Raw genomic sequence first — 20,647 nt, 5'->3', positions numbered from 1 at the left:
ATCTTAGGAATCTGATGTTTCCAGTGTGTGTATCTAACTTTGAACTAGTCCTGGTATCATGTTCCTACTAGATACATGTTTCTGGTCAGTCTTGAGTATAATTTGAGTTTTGAATTTTGTCCTATTACATAAAATACAGTACTTACTAATAGCCTTTAGTGGTGATACCTATTGTATTTTCTAAATGGAAATGTAAGGGATAGTGTCCTGACATTTTTTTTTTTTACTACAGAGTTGTTTTTTTTTTTTTTTTAATTTATTTATTTATTGAGGATTTCCGCCTCCTCCCAGCCACAGCCAGCTTCACTAACCACTTGGCCTTCCCCCAGTGAATACCTGAGCCTCCATGGTCAAGGAACTCTTTTTTTTTTTTTTTTTTTTCCTAAAGACGTGCGAGTTCTTAGTCATGTCTAGTGTGGTTAAGCTTGGTTTGTAATGCTTTTACCTAATAAGACCAAATAAGCTTGCTTTCTCTAGTTTATTAAAGAATATTCTTTTTTTTCTTCCTTGTAATGCTAGGGATTAAACTCAGCCTCATTCATGCTAGACGAACACTGTACCACTGATACAGGCTCTTGCCTGGTAGCCGTAACTGACTGAACTTGTAAGGGGTTTTACTGCTTCTGCCTCCTGGTGCTGGGACTTTAGGTGTCCTCAATTCCAAGAAGTACTCTGAAAAATTGGTTGCGTACATAGAGTTTGATTAAACAAGGAGAAAAAGATACAGTTGCTGGCTGTATGGGATGCCCCTTTCTGGATAACAGCCTTTATTATCTCTTTAGGTTTTGCAGGTGTTAGGCATAAAACATAGACGCTTTTCTGGGGACATAAGTAACTTGTTGCATGTGACTTCTCTGCCCTCGTTGGGCATTGTTCTTGGACATACAGGTCCCTCTGCAAGCAGTCTGTTAGTAGGCAGAGCTGTCCTCAACCTGTTTGTAGGAAGAACTTGCTTAGGGAAATTTAGGGTAGGACCCATTATTTTTGTGGGGGGGACTTTATTTATAAGACTGTTGGACTATATATATACCCTTACCTGTAAATAAGAATTATCTGTTGGCCTTTGATGAGTGAAAAATTCTGATGGTCCATAAACAAGGGAAGTACACACTGCACCAGTGCCTTCAATTTATTTTTCTACTCAGCTGCCATTGGTCTGAGTGTAGATTGTGGCTAACAGGTGGCCTGGAGGTCTTCCTTTTATTCTTTATGGAGGTGATGTTGTTTGTCACATCATTGGTGATTGCTTTGCTTGACCTTTCTTCTCTCCCTTCCTCCCTTTGAAAAACCATTTCCAGGCTTTGAACGCCAAAGATACTCATATATGTTTGGAAAGAGACATTTCCAATTGCTGGGCTCCAACAGTAGAAACAGCAATAACCAAGGTAAGCACATTACAGGCTTGATATTAAGAATAATAGATTTGGCTAGATTGAGTTAAATACAGTGCCATATTAGACTGACTTCATTTATTTTTTTAAATCCTGTCTCCTGAGGTACAGTTTTGCTATTTAGCCTAAATTGAAACTCATGATTCTTCAGCCTCAGTGCTGGGGTAGCAGGTGTTTACACTACTGCACTTTATGCTCTTTTCTTATAGCACAGCGTGAGACTGTGCTTTCAGATGTAAAAGAGTGTAAGACATCTCTCTCTGCTGATGATGTGCGGATGAGTTGGACAGGGAACTCTGGAGGAGTGTGTGCTCATAAGAGTTCAGTGTTGCTCATTAGTCTCTGCACTTGAAAGAGCACATCGTTGTTTAAATGTATGTTGTATTTCGGGGTAAAATCAGACCACAGTAGATCTGGAGTTCATTGCCGCCCATCCATCATTGCTGCATTCTGTTTTCAGTATAACTTGCAGTTGCTATATAATGCCTTGTTTGGTGATGAAATAGGAAGGAAAGCCAAGCCATGCTGTGATGATACCCACATGGTTTCGCATCCGACTGAGTTTCAGAGATGACACCTTTCTCTTGGCTGTCTGAGCATGGCTGGCAAAGATTTGGTTTTGGAGGTTGTTAGGTGTGTAACTTGATCAGTTTTTGCATCACACAGCTTTTTGGTAGGTTTTATTTTTCTTAATGAGATATTGTGAACTTTAAAGCCACGAGCTTTTAGCCAGTATTTTAAGTTGATTTGCCAACATTTAATTCACATTTTGTCTGGAATTCCTGTCATGGTGAGTACGTTACATTGCATTGTTGAATGGAAAAGTTTTGGAGAGCTGCTTACTTTCTCTAGTAGGAAGCACAAGAACTAAGTCACATCTTTCTTACACGTTGAATCTGTGTGTGACAGGTGAGAACACCAGTGATGAATTCTGAAGCAAAAGTTCTGGTGCCTGGGATTCCTGGACATCACGCACCGATCAAGCCCCCACTCTCACAACCTAAGGAGGGGGAGAACAAGAGGAAATTAGGCAGGAATGAGGTAATAACTGCTTACTTGGGTTTGAAGTGTGAGGAATTAATTGTAGGGAGCATATTGGGTAGAGCTGGAGCAGTTTTTCAGAATCCTGCAGCAGTTATTGCTGCCTTCCAGTCTGTAACTGAAGAGATTTTCATCATTTCTCAGTAGCTGGAGAGATAGAAGTTGAGTAGGTTATGTCAGGAATTGCTGTGATCACTTTCACTGGGTTTCGCATACTGCTGAGTTCCCATGATGCCTCCTTTCTCTTGGCTGTCTGAGCAATCCTGGCTGGTTATGTGTCTTAAAATAGAGCTTTGATATTTTACAGTTTATTACATTTATTTGTTTATTAGTTTATATGTGTGCATGAGTGCGTCTGTGTGGGAGGATTGGGCATGAAGATCACCTTTGTGCCCTGCCTGTCACTTGTGTGGAGGTTGAGGACAACTTGGCATAATTAGTTCTCTTCTTCCACCTTTTGGGTTCCAGGGATTAAAATCAGGCTGGTGGCTTGATGGTAGGCTCCTTTACCTGCTTGAGCCATCTTGCCACCCCGACTTTGTATTCTTGACAAGTACTAGGGAAACATGGTAATAGCTGTTTTCTTGGTGCATTGATGGTGAGATGCCAGGTCTTTTCATTTTTTTAATCTACCCAAAGAGGGATTGTGCCTCTTTTTTTTTTTAAAGTAAAAAAGAAAAATTAGGATTATGGCTATTTTCCTTACATGTATGTCTCTATTGTGTGCATCCAATGCCTGTAGAGGCCGGAGGAGGACATCGAATCCCTTGGAACTGGTGTTCCAGTGATACTTGTGGGCAGCCATGTAGGTGCAGGGAGCCAAACAGGGGTCCTCTGGGAGAGCAGCCAGTGTTCTTAACTTCCGAGCCATTTCTTCAAGTCCCCAGTGTGCCTCTTTAGGCTTTTGTTTTTGCTAGACTGGGGGAATTTGTTTGGATTGCAGCTCTTTTTCACGTTTCTTCCACAGCACTACTGTGGTGGTGAGATTCTTTGTGTTTCTGTGACCGAGGTGTGACTCTTGAGTTGTTTGCAGCCTCTAAATCCCTGTTTGGTTAACTTAGATATTTCTGCTCTGTAGGCTAGCATTGAGGAGCGCCTTGAAGCCATGGATCTAGATAGAAAAGGAAGGAAGGATGACCTTCTGCAGACAACCAGCTTTCCAGTCCTTCTCACCCAGGGCTTGGAAAGCAATGATTTAGAGATGCTAAACGTAAGTACTGCAGCAGATTTCAGTGGGCTGAGAAGTGGAGACTGTGGACTCAACTCACAGAATGAGCAGTTACAGCATGTGGAAACATGCAACTTAGTTTGTGGGTGTGAATTTAGTCAAATGTTATGCTTGGTAGCAATATACAGAAATTCATCAACCTACCATGGGAGTGTGTTGTTTATTCTCTTGAACCTGGAATGCATTTTCTCATAGAAATGGTATTTTGAATTGTTGGATTCCTTAGGCTTTAGTTTACAAAAGCCCATATAAAGTGCAGCTAAACTCTTAATTAACACTTAGCATTCTAGATCACAATTTATATCTTTTTCTGTAGGAAAATGCGTTCCTGAGTTTTTACTTTGGATTCCAGAAACTTATTGCCCCTGGCCGTGCGAGGGGGCAATGAGGTGGAACCTTGGCAATGGGTAGGAGTTCGGGGGAAGATTCAAGAGGGTTGGGGGCTATGTTGTTATGTTGTTCTAGAAATTTAAGGAAGCATTAGAAATGTCTGTAAGTTGGTGACTGCTTGCAGGAAGCTACTCAGTTTGGCTCTCTTAACACCCACAGTTTGACAGTGTCTACCCAGAACAATTGACGAACAGTAGGACCTGAGTACTTAAACTGCCTGATCTGTTAGTGCAGTTTTCATTTGTTAAGTGCTTTTTTTATACCTTAGCAGTATTAGTTCAATCAGTATAGATGACCTTGAACTTATGATTTTTCACTTGATTTCAATGTGATTATTTAATGTTTCTAAAGTAGTCTTGTGTAAAGAGAGGGGGCAAATAAGTATAAAAATATAAATTTACTTTCCAAGTAGTTTGACGTAATTTGTTTTAGGTGACTTGGAAACCTAGAAGAATTTGATGAAAAATAGTTTGTACAAAATACTTACTTGACATTATTTTTGAAACATCATTGCTTATGTGAATATGGTTCTAGAACTGTACTGTAGATCATCAGGAGCCTCCCTCTGTTTCATAAGCTCCCCACAAATGCCTGCCAGGCCATCATCTGTTCATTTATCTATTCACATGCTAACATGGGTGGAGTAAGTTTATGATGAGATGTTTCATCAATAGACAAACCTACCTAACTTAAAACGCCTTTAAGAAAATGGGCCACCATCTATTACCATACCTAACAAAAGTTAATAGTACTTTAAAAAACTATTGTTATTATATGTGAGTACAGATAGGTGTATAGAAATCACGAGGGTAAAGGAATACATGGTCATTTGGTGGACCTTTAAAACCAGAACTCCTCCACTTGAGAAGACATGCTGGATGCCAGGGTTGTTGGGGCACTCTGTTAATCTCAGCAGTTCAGGTCACTGAGGCATAGGTCAAGGTCAGCCTGGTCTGCACAGCCCAGGACAGCCAGTACTACCTAGAGAGAAATCTGTCTCAAAAAAGGACAGTGGTAGTCAGGTGTAGTAGTGCACACATGAGGATGAGGCAGGGGGATTGTATGCTTCATTCATGCTATCCTGTTTGTGACGTAGCAAGAGCCTCTCTCAACAAATGAACTAAATGACAGTGTTAGGACCGTGAAACAAAACAGCATGATGAAACACCATGCTGTAGGCTGAAAAATGTTTACTTTTATACCACAGTTTTTACTTAGTATATATAAAGAGCTCTTAACAAGATGCCATTCAAAAATCCAGTAGAGAAGTGAACAGACAGCACATAGATGTCAGATGGACAATAAGAATGTATAGAAAATGTTTATTGTTTTTTTACGTTTGTTTGCTTATCTTATATGCCAGGGTGTGCCACAGGGGACATGTGGAGGTTGAGGACAACTTTTGGGAGTTGGTTCTCTCCACCATGTGAACCCTAGGGATTGAACTTAGGTTGTCAGACCGGGCGGGAGAAAGCTCCTTTGCCCTCTGAACCACCTCACCAGCCCACATGTAAAAAAAATTTTTTTTTCAGTGTGGCAATCACCACAGAAAGGCAGAGTAAGATCTCAGTGAGATGATACTGCATGTCTGTTATAGGTTGTTAAAAATGAAAAAGGTGACGTTTGTGTTGTATTTAGCAGCTGAAAACCATGCCTTGCTGCTGGCAGTGTGTAATGAAACAGCTACTTTGGAAAAACAGTTTGAGTTTTACAAATGAAGAACACACCTGCTAGGCACTCCCACTGCTCTGCTCCCTCCTATTTACCAAGGGACTAACAAGTCATGCCTGGGCAGTGGTGGTGCATGCTTTCAATCCCAGCACTCAGGGGGCAGAGGCAGGTGGATAGCGGTGAGTTCAAAGCCAGCCTAGTCTACAAAAGCTAGTTCCAGGACAGGCTCCAAAGCTATAGAGAAACCCTGTCTCGAACGAGAGAGAGACAGATAAAAAAAAAGACCCTGTCTCGAACAACAGAGAGAGAGGGGGGGGAGGGAGGAGTCATCTCTTTGGTAGTTAAAGCTGGTTAATAGGGCTGTTTCTTTAAATATGGTCTTGAGAAAACTTTCTGTAGTTCCTTGTTTCGTGTCTGGTGTCCACGTTTACCGCCTCAAAAAAAAAAAAAAAAAAACAAACGAAAAGTCAGAGTTTCTCTGTAGGCCAGAGTGCTGGAATTAACTGATTGCTTTTCATACAGCTTAGTTTCCTATCTTTTCCCTCCCTCCCTCCTTTTTGTTTTTTGTTTTAAATATCAGACTGGATCCGTGTAGCAGGCAATGACCTTGAGCTTCCCGATCTGGGCTGGGCCACTACTTGTTTTTCTGTGGTTCTAGAGGCTGAACCTGTGACCTACTTCATGCTAAGCAAGCACTCAACCACTGAACCACATTCCCAGCCTTCTTTTCTTTTAGCTTTTGTTTTCATTTAGACAGGTCTCATTTTATAGACCAGGTTGGCCTTTAATCTACAGTTGGCCTCTGCCTTTCTTTTTGTAAGCGTTTCCCCCTTTCCCTTTCTTTCCACTAACTAACCTTTTCCATGCTTCATCATCCCCACCCTCTCTGTCTCAGATATGAGACCTCAGGTTCTTTAATTGGTATATATATATATGTATTCCTAAATACAGAAATACGGTTTCTGTCCCTTGCGTGTTGGGATTTTAGGCAAGTGTCACCATGTCTGCCTCATTTGTGTTTGTTAGTGTCTGTTTGTCTGGCTCGGATTTCCTGCCGCTTCCCATCTCCCCAGTAGAAAAATAGGCTTATTTTGCAAACCTCAAAACAGCAGATATGACAGTGGCAGAATGTGATGAGACTTGGTGTAAGTCATGGTGTGACAGGCCGGATTATTATTTTTGGGTTTTTGTATGTCCTGGCTGTCCTGGAACTAACACAGAGATCCGCCTGCCTCTGTCTCCTGAGTGCATCACCCCCACTCAAGTAGGCCAGATTATTTTATATTTCCTGAAGCTCCACCATGCTCCTTGCATGGTAAGACAGTAGATGCTGGTGTGAGTGGATCAAAAATGTGACTATTCCCAAATACAGATGTTTCTGGTGCCTTCTAGATGATTAGAACTTTATGATCACAGATTTATAGTAAGGCAATTATTTTAGGATTACTTTTTTTTTTTTTTGGTTTTTTTTTTTTTTTTTTTTTGGTTTTTCGAGACAGGGTTTCTCTGTGGCTTTGGAGCCTGTCCTGGAACTAGCTCTTGTAGAAATTTAGCAAGTACCTCCAGTATTATAATCAGCACATTATACTTTTAATAGAATAGGTTTTTCTTGTTTGGTTTTGTACTGATAGGGATCAAACTCATGGCTGTGTGTGCTAGGCAAGTACTCACTGAGTTAGATCTTTGGTTGTTTTTGTTGTTGTTTCTTTGAGTCAAGATATAACAGTGCAGTCCAGGCTGGCCCTAAAATCATGATATTCCTGCCTCAGCCTCCTACGGGTTGGGAGTTATATGCAAAATAACTGCCTTACATGTGCTAGGCAGGTGGTCTACTGACATACCTAGAACTTCAAAAATTCTGAGACAGAATCTTGTTATGTTGGTCAGGCTGGCCTGGAATTTGATATTCCTACACCAGTCCTCAGTAGCTGGGATTGCAGGTGCATGCCACTGTGCTTAACTTCATCGTTTTCTTTGAATCTTACATATTGTTTATTTGAAGATAAAAATGTAGCTCAATCAAGAACTATATTAGCTCAGGGCATTCTGTATCTTCATTTCCCAGTGATTGTGTATTAAATAAGAATATTAAATATATTAAAGCCTGTGAAATCTTGTAATTCTATGATAGTTTAAAATTGTTTGCAATCAGGTTGGTATAAAGGTAGTTTTTTTTTTTTTTTTAACAAGAAAAGTAAAATCTGATAAGAATTCTGAAGAAAAAAGAACTGGAGAAAATTGGCTGGCAACTATGTTCCTGTGTTTCTTTGGTCTCTTTTTGCTGCTTAGATTTAAAGTATTTAAGAGAAAGGATGTATCAGAGACCTGAATGGACTCTTCTTCCATCCCCTTCTTTCCTGCTACTGTGAAACGTTCCCAGCTCTGGCATGGAAGCTGCCCAGAGCATGGAGGCTCAGCACTGATCTGCTCAGTTGCTTTTTCTACAATCCAGGGTGGAATCTGGCTTTTCCCCAGAGATCAAGTCTTAACGTGGTTTGGTTGAAGCGTCTATTATGTGATCATTTTATTGGTCTAAATTTTTATCAGTTGGTGACAATTTAAAAGAGTCTTCTTTGAAACAGAAACTGATTGAACTCACTTTGTATGGAGACAGCTCTATTTTAAGATGGAAGTTGAAGAACATCCCTATAATGACACATACTTGTATTTAGATGTCTAGAGATGTTCTTTGGATTGCTATCTGAAGGCAGCTTAACTTGATTTCCAACCTGATTTCCCCAGTTCAATCAGTACTTTATTGCCTGGGCTATTTTCAGTTAGAAAAGATTTTTCAGTAGTATTCTTATTGGAAATATGCTTGTCCTAATTGCCATTTTATTTTCTCACAGAAAGTGCTTCAAACTAGAAATATAAATCTTATAAAGAAGACTGTGCTAAGGATGCCTTTGCATGCTGTTATCCCATTGTTACAAGAGGTAACTGCTGTGGTTTAATGTGAACCACAGAATACTGGGTATAGATGCTGTTGTTTGGGGGTTGTAGTGGAATACCTCAACAGAGAACCCTGAGATTTTTTGTTGTTTTTGTTTTCCACCTTTATTTCTTGTAAGGTACTCTTATAATATTGAAAGTATTGCATGTTTTATTTTCTCTTGATTGGAATGTGGTATTGGAGGAAAAATTAAGATTAGCTAGTGGTCTAGCTTCTGACCCCTGAACTTGCATAGTTCCTGCAAGAGCTAGTTTTGCCTTTGCTTGCATAACTGTTTAGCTTTATTCAGAAAGGGCAAGCAGCAAGGCTAATAAGCAAGGGTTGTGGAATGGTGGGACCCAAACATTAAGTGGTACCAGATGTTGAAAGGAATACAACTCAGATAAGACTCGGGATCTGCATTCATTCTGTGTATCAGGTAAAGTAGTTCCTGAGACTGTACAGGTTTTTTTTTAAGTCATTAGTTACAGTAGGGAAAAATCTTTTTCCTTCAAAAGTACATTTTGCTGTGTACTTTTACTATACAAAAGTATAATTGCACTGAAACATTAAAAGAGTAGGTACCAGTTATCAAATATTACTCCTAAAGACAGAATGAATATTTGATATATAGAAGTTGTACTTGAGTTATATTTGTTTAACATGATGAAGTGTTTTATGAGAGGGGTTTTGGTAGCAACGTATGCTGTTTTTATATCATTGGTAGGAAAATTTTAGAAAATAGTAGAAAACTCATTGGGTTATTGTCCACTCAAAATTGAAAGCTTCCTTCCCTGCATTTTCTCCATACATTTTATGTGTTTTTTAAGTGGAAATTTTGTTTACACATTATGAAGTTAACTCTTTTCTAGTGTACCTTGCAGTTGTTTCTCATACATTCATAGATTGTCCGGTTGTCATTCCAAAGAGAGTCTTGTCATCATTAGCAGTGATTCTGTGTGCCTTTTCCTATACCTTCCCGTTTGTAGGAAATCACCATTCTATATTTGGTTTCTATGTACTCGCCTGTAGGGTGCTAGCTTTTACTTCTGTCTTATAATTGCTTTTATGAGAATGATTTCAAACATGTAGTATTGAGTAAAACTAGATTGCTAGGTGGAATAGCTTGTACAACCATTGCTGCATCTGGGGAATTGATGGAGAAAGGTTGCCTTGGCTGATGTTAACAGTATTTTCTTTCCCTTAGCTTACGAAGAGATTGCAAGGACATCCCAATAGGTAAGCTGTTTCTGTGACTTAAGTGTCTTCTTGTTTGAGACAGCCTTACTATGTAACTTTAGATGGCTTAGAACTCAGCATTTTCCTGCCTCAATATAGATGTGAGCTATCACTGCAAGCTGAATTATTGTTTTATAGATAAATTAAAAATAGCAGTGTCCAGCCGGGCGGTGGTGGCGCACGCCTTTAATCCCAGCACTGGGGAGGCAGAGGCAGGCGGATCTCTGTGAGTTTGAGACCAGCCTGGTCTACAAGAGCTAGTTCCAGGATAGGCTCCAAAACCACAGAGAAACCCTGTCTCGAAAAACCAAAAAAAAAAAAAAAAGCAGTGTCCAGAATGGAGATGTTGCTTAGTGGTTGAGTCCTTGTCTGACAGTGTCAGAGGCCTGGATTCTATCCTTAGCCTCAAATTTCAGAAGAATTGTGTCAAGTATTACTTCCCTCCAATGTTTAATTTGTCAAATTTTTATTCCTAAGTGATTGTATTGTGGCTGAACAGATGCTTTTCCAAAGGTCCTGAGTTCAATTCCCAGCAACCACATGGTGGCTCACAACCATCTGTAATGAGATCTGGTACCATCCTGACCTGGTCAGTCATCTTCGTCAACTTAGACCAGGAAACCCAATATGGACAAGTTCAACAGAACTGTCATATACGGACTGCCTGTGAATGCTTCAGCATTGCCAGGGCATAAATTTCATTCATTTCTTTAAAAACAAACTATAAACAAATTTTCACCATCTGTTTTAGCTTTTAACAGCTTATTGCCTTTAGGTAGTTTTCTGCTTCCTTTTTGTAGAGTTTTCATTTCTATATCTATATATATATGTGTATGTGTGTGTGTGTCTGTGTCTGTGTCTGTGTCTGTGTGTCTGTATATGCATTAGACTGGGTTTCTCTGTTTAACAGCCCTGGCTGTCCTGTAACTCTCTTTGTAAAGCAGGCTGGCTTCAAACTCACACAGATGTGCCTGACTCTGCCTTCCAAGTGTTAGGATTAAAGGCTGGTGCCTGAGAGAGTCTTGAGGTTTTTGTTTTGTTTTTTAATCTGTGCATAATTGTGTCCCTCTTTCTTCAAATAGGTATTTGAGGGCACTGAAAACAAGCATAAAACGGGGTGGTGGAGCTGGAGAGATGGCTCAGCTGTTAAGAGCACTTACTGCTTTTGCCGAGGACCTGGGATGGGTTCCTAGCATAAATGTGGTTGTTCACAACCATCTGTATCTCTGGTTACAGAGGATCCAATGCTTTCTCCTGACAGTGCACAGCTAGCACACATGTGGTACACATAGATACATGCAGATACACTCAAATGAGTCTAAAATATAAAAATAAAAAAAAAAAACAAAAAGGAATTAGCTAAAACAAACCCAAAGGAAAAACTGAGCTAAAGTGTAAAAAGCAGACACAGAGTAATAAAATGCAATGCACTTTATATGGTTATAATAATAATTTTGCAAATGTGCTTTTAAAGAGAATAGAGAAACAGACTGTAGTGGCATTTTATTTGTATTTTAATAAATAAAACTTGTCTGATGACCAGAAAACTAAAATAGTCACACTGGCCAGCCTTACAGAACTTGCAGCAATGACACACTTTTGATCCCAGTAGCCATACTAGCTTGCCATGGAAACCAGGTGGTAGTGGTGCACACCCTTAATCCCAGAACTAGAGAGGATTATAAAAATAGAAGGAGACAGCTTTCAGACACATTCTCATTCTGGGATTCCTGTAGGCAGGGTCGCCATTTTTGGACTGAGGTCTAGGTAAGAGCCAGTGACTGGCTGTTTTGCTTTTCTGACCTTCAGGTGTTTCATCAGGTTGAACCTCCAGTATCTGTTTCTGGGATTTTATTAATTGTGCAACAAGACAAATTATGTAACTTCGTATAACCTAAAAGGGGAGCACATGTTCTTTAACAAAGCGTGTTTTTTAACAGTAGTAACAGAAAGACGGGTAGGTCATAATTTAGCCACAATTTTTAATCTGAGAAGTGAAAAGAATAGTTATACTTCTTAGTTCCCAAGATAATAAGATACAGATGAATTTTCTAAATTACCATTGTGTTTATATGGCCGCTAGATGCTACAGAGAAAACAGAAGAGTGGGGTGTCATTACACATGCAGCTAATAAAGTTGTGGGTCTGCTGCCTAGTGTATGTGCTTGGCGTAAATCCCAACATCCTTGGTCCTCCTTTTCATCAGTCATAAAGGATAAATACCTTCATCCTCAGAGGTGTATTTGTGAGGATAAAACAATGCATATTGAGTTAGAATACTTCTGAGTTCCTTTTCTATCATTTTGGTAAAACATCATGACCAAGAAAACTTAGAAGTTGTTTGAGACTCGCTGTGCCAGAGGGACAGAGTTGATACATCATGGCAACAAACAGGAAATGTGTAGGAGCCCAGCTTAGTCCAGTAGCAGGAGTCAGAGAGCACTAACTGGGAATGGCATTGGGTTTTGAAGCCTGAAAGCCCACCTCAGGGACACACCTCCTCCTCCAAGGACACACCTGATCCTTCCCAAATCATTCTACCAAGTATTCGAACCTGTGAGTGACCCTCTGGGGTCATTCTCATTCAAATCACCACAAATATTATGCAGCTATGTATTTCTGTTATAAGCACATCGGTAGCTACTATTCCAGCATGAGTTCATTTTAGAATATAGGACTAAAGAAGTGCTTTGATTGACAGTATGCTAGTACCAGGATTTCAGTAACAGACATAGAGGTTGCCTAAATTCTAACAAATCCTTCTACTCAACCTGCATGGGTTCAAGCCAGACATAATTGCAACACTCAGAGGTGAAGGTGGACACAGGGTCCTACCCCAGCCAAGTGTGCCATTACCTCTAGAAGAAGAAGCAGTCAGCGCTCTTAACCACTGAGCCGTCTCTCCAGTCCTCATTTCTAATTTCTAAAATTAGCTGTGTGTGTACATGTACGTGTTAGTGCACCATCACTTGTTTGTAGAAGCCAGAACCTGGCACAGAGTGTCTTTTTTTTGTGATGTAGGACTTGCAGATCTGGCTAGCCTGGCTTGCTAGCAAGCCCCAGGGATACCCCTGCCTCCACCCTGCTGGGCTGAGGTTATAAGTACAAGGTACTGTTGTACTTTATTCTAGCCCTTTCCAGGTTTTTTATATAGACTCCTTTAGCCTTATGAGCTCACAAAAGAAGAAATCTGCCGGGCGATGGTGGCGCACGCCTTTAATCCCAGCACTCGGGAGGCAGAGGCAGGTGGATCTCTGTGAGTTCGAGACCAGCCTGGTCTACAGAGCTAGTTCCAGGACAGGCTCCAAAGCCACAGAGAAACCCTGTCTCGAAAAACCAAAAAAAAAAAAAAAAAGAAGAAATCTAAAAAGGTCATTAGGATCACATTACAGGGTTTGGTCCTATTTGCCTGTTAATGTTAATGTGGAAGGCTTCCCAATAGTGAACAAGATGATTGGGCTCAAATGTAATTATAACATAGAAAATCATCCTGTTTGGATCATTGTTACTGTCCTGGTATAAATTAATTATACAAAGTAAAACCTGGCCTTTAGTCTTTGGTGTGTGTGTGGGGGGGGTGTTGTCCTACTTACTAGTCCAGCTTGCAAAAGCTAACTATTTTACAGAAATCACTGTAGGTTCCATAGCACAATGAAAGGCCTGGAAAATATTTTTGACTGTTACCTTCACAGACTTCCTGTGTAGCTTTGTGTACTTTTGAGTTAGTGAACTGTTCACGTGGATTTCTCTTCTTTGCTAGTGCTGTGTTAATGGTTCAGTGGCTGAAGTGTGTGCTGACAATTCATGCATCATACCTGTCCACGGTGAGTCTTATAAGGGTGATTGGTTGGGCTTTGGTAAGGGGTAGAAACTAAAATGACCCTTCTCTTCCTTTAGAGAGTTTATTTTATCATTATATGTTTTTGAGCCAGGGCCTCACCATATAGCATAAAGCATGCTACGTGGATAGACCACACTGACCTTGAACTCAAAGAGACCTGCTTGCTTCTGCTTCTTGACTGCTGGGATTAAAGTTGTTGTACTACCATGCCTAATAAGGAACATAATTTTTACTCCCCTTTTTTATTTTCCCTCAAGATAGGGTTTCTCTGTGTATTCCTGGTTGTCCTGGAATTTGCTCTGTAGACTAGGATGGCCTTGAACTGGGATTAAAGGTTGTATCTCACCAGCACTCATTTTTTTAAGAAAGTCATGTTAATTTGTATGTATGTGTTGGGGGTTGCCTATACCATGATGTGTGGAGACTGGAGGACAACTTGACTCTGCCTTAATGTGGGTTTTGGGGATCAAACTCAGGTTATCAGGCTTAGCAGCATTTCATTGACCTTTGCTGATGTTCTGATGTTTTTTTTTTTCTTTTATGTGTATGAGTATTTTGTCTGTACACATATACATACATATACATATATGTATGTACCAAATGCTCATGAAGGTCAGAAGAGGTCATTGGATCTCCTGGAACTGGAGTTACCAATGGTTGTGAGCCACCATGTGGGTACTGGAAACCAAACCTGAGTTCTCTAATTGCTAACTCATCTCTGCAGCCCCAATTATGAGGCTTTTTTTTTTTTTTAGGCAGTGCTTTGTAGCTTGGACTAGTCTGGAACCAATTTGCGGCTCAGTCTGGCTTTGTACTCCTGCCAGTCCTGCCTCAGTTACCTAAGTGTTGCATTACAAGCACTAGTCTTCATGCCTGACTATCAGTTATATTTTAAACTAAAAATAAAATTTTATTTGTTCTTTTATTTAATTAGCATTTATGGTATATTTTCCCAGAAGGTTTTAGCAAATGACTTAAAAGAAACACCCACAGTTAAGTTATAGGTCCCCTCCTCTTAGTGGTAAAAATAAATAGTATGCATTCATGTGTGGAATCACACATGTGTGGGAGAAGCTTCTGGTGTTCCAGAGACAAGTGTGGGTAATGTGCCAGATTGATTCAAAGGAAAGTCCTTGCTAAGATTCAGAGGGAATTTCTTCAACTCAGAGATGTGTGGTGGCGAATTTTCATTATCTGCCCTGTGTTGTTCTTATCTGCAATAGTATACAGGAGTTCATCCTGCCTTTGCCCTAGCTGAGTTATCTTTTTTTCCTCCCTGATGGGTTTCTTTGTGTAGCTTCTGCTGTCCTGGAACTTGCTCTGTAGACCAGTCTGGCATTGAAATCATGGAGATCTGCCTGCCTCTGCCTCCCAGGCTGAGATTAATTAAAGGTGTGTGCCATCACTGGCCAGCAGTGGTGATTTGTGTTGTTTTGAAGTTATTTTTTCCTGCCAGGATATCAAGGGTCTTTTTTGAAAATTTGTGGTGTTGCTAGGCTGTGTCCTAAAGCTCCACTATCCCTAGAAGTGCTTCTGATAGATGCTTGTGCAGGGCCAGCTCCTGCACTGGGCTGAGCATAACTGTGTGGTGATGCTGTGAATTGGTGCCATTTCTTAGTCTGCTTTTTCTAGTTGCCTGACCTGGTGCACCAGCTGGGGACCCTCTACCAGCTTATGGAAAGCAGAGTCAAATCTTTCCAGAAACTCTCACACCTGCACGGAAAACTCATTCTTCTCATCACACAAGTAAGCAAATCAAAATAATTTCCCGCTCAGACTTGGCTGATAGGAATGAGGACTTATTCGTGTAGTAACAGGCTCAAGTTGAGTAAGAAATTGACAAATTAGAATGCAGGCTTTAACCTGGAAGTGTTTCTTGAGTGACAGTGGGAAAATCTTAACTGTGCCCCTCCCCATTTGTATTTATTCTTTTACTCCTCCCCAAGGCTAGCTAAGGGTGATTTTACTGTTGTCTTTGCCTTCAAGAGTGCTGAAGCTACAGGCCCCAGCCTCCTCACCATTGCATCTTTAGCTCAGTGAGTTACAGGGCGTCTATACTGCACTCTAGCTCAGCCTGTGACCGTGAGCAGTGAGGTAGCTGCAGGGCATGTAGAGTTAACATTTTGGTGCACTAATGCTCTAATAACTGCATGTGGTTTTTCTAATCACAATAATTTCCCCCTTTTTATTTTTCCTGTGTTCCAACTTGTGTTTGGGCTGTTCATTCCTTTGGGGGAAGTCTAGCGGGGAGGATGAACTAGCTGAATGTTGGGGAACTAGGTGTAATGTTGGTTATACTTGAGGTAAGCTTATAATTGCTTCATAATTCTGCCTTCCAGGTTACAGCATCAGAAAAAATGAAAAAGATGCCTTCCCCTCAACAGAAGGCAAAATTGGTGTATGAAGAAGGTAAACAGTTGGGGTAGCGGCTGCATATAGATAGTCTAGTTTTTTTCGCAGTAATTCGGTTCTGTTACATTTGTGGAAATGTCTACATAAGCTTTTAAGTTAACATTTTAGGTTAGCATACAGAGTGGTGGGTTTTCTCATGGAATCTTCAAATATATGTGTCTTCATAGTTTTCTCTTGTGCGCATCCCTTCTGCCTTACTCCAGTCCCCTCCCTCAAGCTGGTTGGTCCTCTTTTCTTGTTTCTAGTTCCTACAGCTGTGCTGTGTGATCCTCTTCCTGTTTTTGGTGACTTACATAATGCATTTAAATTTGCATATGTACACATGCTTTTAAACCTAGTTCCTGCATATAAATGAGAGCATGGAAGTCTTGTTTCTTCACTCTCTATCAGCCTGATCAACCTGAGGGAAGTGAGGCAAATCTGTGATCTGCTGACAAGTGCTGTAGAATCTGCAGTCAGCTGTTATTAATAGGTGGTATGCAGATCAGCACGCCAAACGCAGCAGAAAGGAGCAGCAGCGTTACACCTCAGCGGTAGCTAATTAAGTCATTTTCAAAGAGAAAATCCTGTATTTTAAAGTTGCTAGTAACGTCCAAATTACTTAATATTTTGCATATTTAAGTGAAACAAGAAAATTAGAGTAACTGATTTAGATGAACAAGGTCCAAAGGCTTACCTTGCATGCCAGGTCAGCCCTGGAAGAACTCTTGTGGTGTTGTGTCAGCACTATCCATGACTGGCTTAGAGTCTAGTGTCCAGGGCTGACTACCGTTTCAGGAAATGGTGCAAAAAGATTGTGCCCAGAGTGAACATTGTGCCTCTTTGCTCTTTGAAATGACAAAGCATGTGTGGGCTACCTTCCTGGAGGAAAATAATTACTAAGTGTGGTGACCTTAAAGAAGTGCAAAGTGAAGCACCAGCAAGGTGACACCATGCAGTGATGCTTTTCTTTTTCTCTTTTCCCCAAGATAGGGTTTATCTGTGTAGTCCTGGCTGCCCTGGAACTCACTCTGTAGCCCAGGCTGCCCCCACAGAGATCCACCTGCCTCTGCCTCCCTGTGTGTTGGGGTTAAAGGTGTGTGCCATCATGCGTGGCTAATGCCTTAATTGTTTTTTAGATTATTTTACATGTATGAGTATTTTGCCTGAATGTCTGTATGTGTAAACTGCCATGGAGGTGCTGGGAATGGAACCTGGGTCCTCTGCAAGAGCAGACAGCATTCTTAATCACTGAACCTACTGTCATCTTGCTTTTTTTTTTTTTTTTTTTAAGCCAACTCTGTAAAATGCCTCTGCTTACTCAGAATAGTCTCCAGATTCACCCCAACATCAAATCTGGTTTGTGAAAGTCTTTGAGAGCTCCTGATGGTGGAGGCTTGCTGAAGACAGGCCATTTGATGCTGTAGAATGTGCCTGTGAGACACACAAAATCCCAGCCCAAACCATGCAAGCAACAAAGAAAAATATTCATCGACTTCCGGTGGTGGTGGCTTAGTCACAGGTGCTAGCTATACTGTGTTTCAGCACTGTACCTGCTGCTCTCTTACAGAGTCTTCAGAAGAGGAGTCCGATGATGAAATTGCAGAAAAGGATTCTGATGTGAGTGGTGTTTTCTTTTTTTTTTTTTTTTTGGTTTTTTCGAGACAGGGTTTCTTTGTGGTTTTGGAGCCTGTCCTGGAATTAGCTCTGTAGGCCAGGCTGGTCTCGAACTCACAGAGATCCGCCTGCCTCTGCCTCCCGAGTGCTGGGATTAAAGGCGTGAGCCACCGCCCGGCTGTGAGTGGTGTTTTCTGATCAGCTGCTTTTTATCTTCACCCTGAGGAAGCTCTTCACCAATGCTTTCCTTTGCTGTTTCCACTAGGATAATTGGGATGAAGATGAAGAGAAAGACAGTGGAAGAGATGAAGACAATGGAGAGGAAGACGAGGGTGCTGAAGATGGGGAGGAGAATGGTGAGGACAGAGATGTGTCAAGTGATAAAGAATTAAATGGAGATTCTGATCTAGACCCTGAAAACGAAAGTGAAGAAGAGTGAAGACAGCAGCCGTTCACACTGTGAACCCTGGCTCATCTTGCCCAATGCTGCCGCATCCTCCCAGGGAGGCTTGCCCCGTGCCGGGAGACAAGAGGCCGCCATATGCTTCCAAGTTCACAGAGGCCACACCATCTTCCTGTCCTGAGTGCCCCAGACTTTAACTGTGTAAATAAGAGTGTTTCATTCAAATGTTAATAAACTTTACACAGTAAATAGACACACTTTCTGCCATGTACTGACATGAGTGTCCAATATATGGTATATTTTTATAATATAATACTCTAGTACGATTGGTTCTATCACAGACTGACTTAGGTGAAGACAGACATGCCATAGGGGTCAGGAACTGGACGCTTGGGAAGGAGTCGGCTCATCTCAGGTTGGTATCTTCATCCAGTCCAGATGCCAAAGCAGCACTAATGAATTGTTTTTAATCTGGTTTACCTAATTTGATACATTTTCATAAAACATGAAGGAATAACTAAAACTTAAAACGGTTGTGATTTGCAGAAATAGAATCCCCGTGCCCCTAGTTTTGTCTGCTAACTGGTCATCTGGCTTGGGTCAGATTGATATTGGGAGTGCTTCCCCAAAATAACACTTATTTTTTAAAGTGTCGTCTGAGATATTTTTTTAAACAAAACAAAATAATGGTAATTAAAGAAGCAAAGATTTAGCCATATCAAGGGTGTTCTTGTCTGCAGACTGTAGAGAATCATCTGTGTATAGATGAGTTATGCTCTAACCTGCGACTTTTTAAAACTTCAGTCACTGCTGCTTTTGAAGAGGTTTCCATTTTTATTTAAATTACTAATGGATCAGAGAACAATTGTTTATTTTTTTCTCTTTGGTTTTAGATATTAATGATAACCTTGCTGGAGTTTTTTTCCAAAGAAACTATTTTTATAATTCAGTAACTTAACATTTTCTTTCCTTTTCATTATCCACTCTTGGCAGGGCTAGGGTATCTGTTTATCTTTAAAAATGATAAATCTTATTCAAGATTTTTTTATGTATGTATAAATAAGTATTTTGGTGTGCTACACAGCTTTTTCAAATTACCAGTAATTTGTCTTGTTTTTAAAAGAGTGAGCTAGTACTGACTTAGTGCTCACTAAGGGGCAAACGGAGAGCTCACTTCTGCAGAAGGATGTGTAAGATCACCACAATCTGGGAGGACTCCATCAGAGGCAGAGCAGGCTGCACAGCCGGAGCAGGAAGAGCATCTTGGGCAAGCTGCTGGTGCGATGTACAGTTGTTATTTGTCTATAAATGGAGTTGTTTATGGCAATTTAATACCATTCTCTTTGTAAAGTGAATAAATACTCATCTTTACCCAGTGCGTGTCTCGTGGTATGTGTAGAGGACTGTAGCCGGGTGTTTGGGCTTATGGCATGATGGTGGCTTCCCTCCTAGCAGTCATAGGTAAATACTCTCAAGGACTGTTATATATTCAAGTTTGCAGCAGTAAAAGGAACAGGCATTTTGTTTTAAATCTGCCAGTGATGGTTGATTATTTCTGGAGGCACCTGCAACTGCATATTCCAAGGTTCTAGATACATAAACAATAGGTGGTTATGTTTAGTTAGGTATCACGCAACAGCAGCAACAAAGGAAGTTTTTACTGTTTATTAAGACCTTTGTAACTTTTTTCTAGAGATAGAGAATTTGACTGTGGTGCTCTATCAATTGAGACAGTGAAATTTGTGCGTGTGTTACTTGGGTCTTGAAGCCTGCTACCATTGTCACATCGATGATCACATGTCCTAGTTGGTTGTTGTGTTTACTCTAAATCTAGAGTATTCTCCCTCATCCTGTGTTATTTGATATTCCGTGAGTTCGCTTAATTTGTGCTGTACAGTACTGTAAGTTCTGAGTTTGTGTGTTTGTTGCCTTAGGTATAGACAACTTTTGAGTATGTTGATTGGTTTTTTGAGTCCTTAATTCAAAAGAGGTCTGAGGTTTGGACATTCGATTGACGTTTGAAATGAACATAATCCCTGTGAAGGACAGTTCCCAACATGATACATTTACTCGTCCACTATGCTGGGGGTTATTTAGGCGCCTAATGTATATACTGTTGGATAAAGGCAACCGCTGCCCGGAGCGTCTAGTTGCCGTGGTTTGGATAAATATCCCTAATGGTTGAAGCCTTAAAGGCCAGGTGTTCTCTCTCCCAGCCCCACTCCTCACCCCTTTTTCTTAATAATTAGTTGAAGGTTTCTACTATGTTCTCAAGAGGTGCTGTCAACTCTTCCTCTTTAGCTTTGTTTCCTGGTTGAAGTGGTAAAGGTTTTGCTCTGCCCCAGGCTCTGTCTTTTTTTTTTGTGTGTGTGTATACCCTGACAAAATGTCCTCAGGGACTGACTGGCAACCCCAGTTTCTAAGCCAAGCCAAAGTAGTCACTTCAGGTTCTTGTTAGAATAATGCAGAGCTCAGAGTTGGCCAGGGAGGTTGTGTGTGTGTG

At 40.7% G+C, this 20,647-nt stretch overlaps 1 protein-coding gene and 2 non-coding genes across 3 annotated transcripts in view; all 3 read left to right on the top strand.

The window, feature by feature from the left end:
- Window positions 1–19,519, top strand: part of Wdr43 (WD repeat domain 43) — a 40,328-nt gene extending 20,809 nt beyond the window's left edge. The window contains exons 9-18 of the mRNA XM_005367956.3: window positions 1,299–1,385; window positions 2,301–2,432; window positions 3,511–3,642; window positions 8,571–8,657; window positions 9,861–9,892; window positions 13,653–13,716; window positions 15,366–15,479; window positions 16,073–16,142; window positions 17,695–17,744; window positions 18,007–19,519. Of these exons, the coding sequence (XP_005368013.1) occupies window positions 1,299–1,385; window positions 2,301–2,432; window positions 3,511–3,642; window positions 8,571–8,657; window positions 9,861–9,892; window positions 13,653–13,716; window positions 15,366–15,479; window positions 16,073–16,142; window positions 17,695–17,744; window positions 18,007–18,180 (942 nt within the window). The 3' untranslated portion in view covers window positions 18,181–19,519. The remainder of the gene's footprint in view (window positions 1–1,298; window positions 1,386–2,300; window positions 2,433–3,510; window positions 3,643–8,570; window positions 8,658–9,860; window positions 9,893–13,652; window positions 13,717–15,365; window positions 15,480–16,072; window positions 16,143–17,694; window positions 17,745–18,006) is intronic.
- LOC113458442 lies at window positions 1,914–1,991 on the top strand. The gene has a single exon (XR_003378823.1). It is a non-coding gene; the product is annotated as a small nucleolar RNA SNORD53/SNORD92 (small nucleolar RNA).
- On the top strand, window positions 2,616–2,693 carry LOC113458443. The gene has a single exon (XR_003378824.1). It is a non-coding gene; the product is annotated as a small nucleolar RNA SNORD53/SNORD92 (small nucleolar RNA).
- Window positions 19,520–20,647: the final 1,128 nt, after the last annotated feature.

Source organism: Microtus ochrogaster, unplaced genomic scaffold (assembly GCF_000317375.1).
Source record: "Microtus ochrogaster isolate Prairie Vole_2 unplaced genomic scaffold, MicOch1.0 UNK26, whole genome shotgun sequence".
Classification (NCBI taxonomy): domain Eukaryota; kingdom Metazoa; phylum Chordata; class Mammalia; order Rodentia; family Cricetidae; genus Microtus; species Microtus ochrogaster.
Note: the sequence above shows the minus strand (reverse complement) of the source record. Positions and strands in the feature narration are given on the sequence as shown.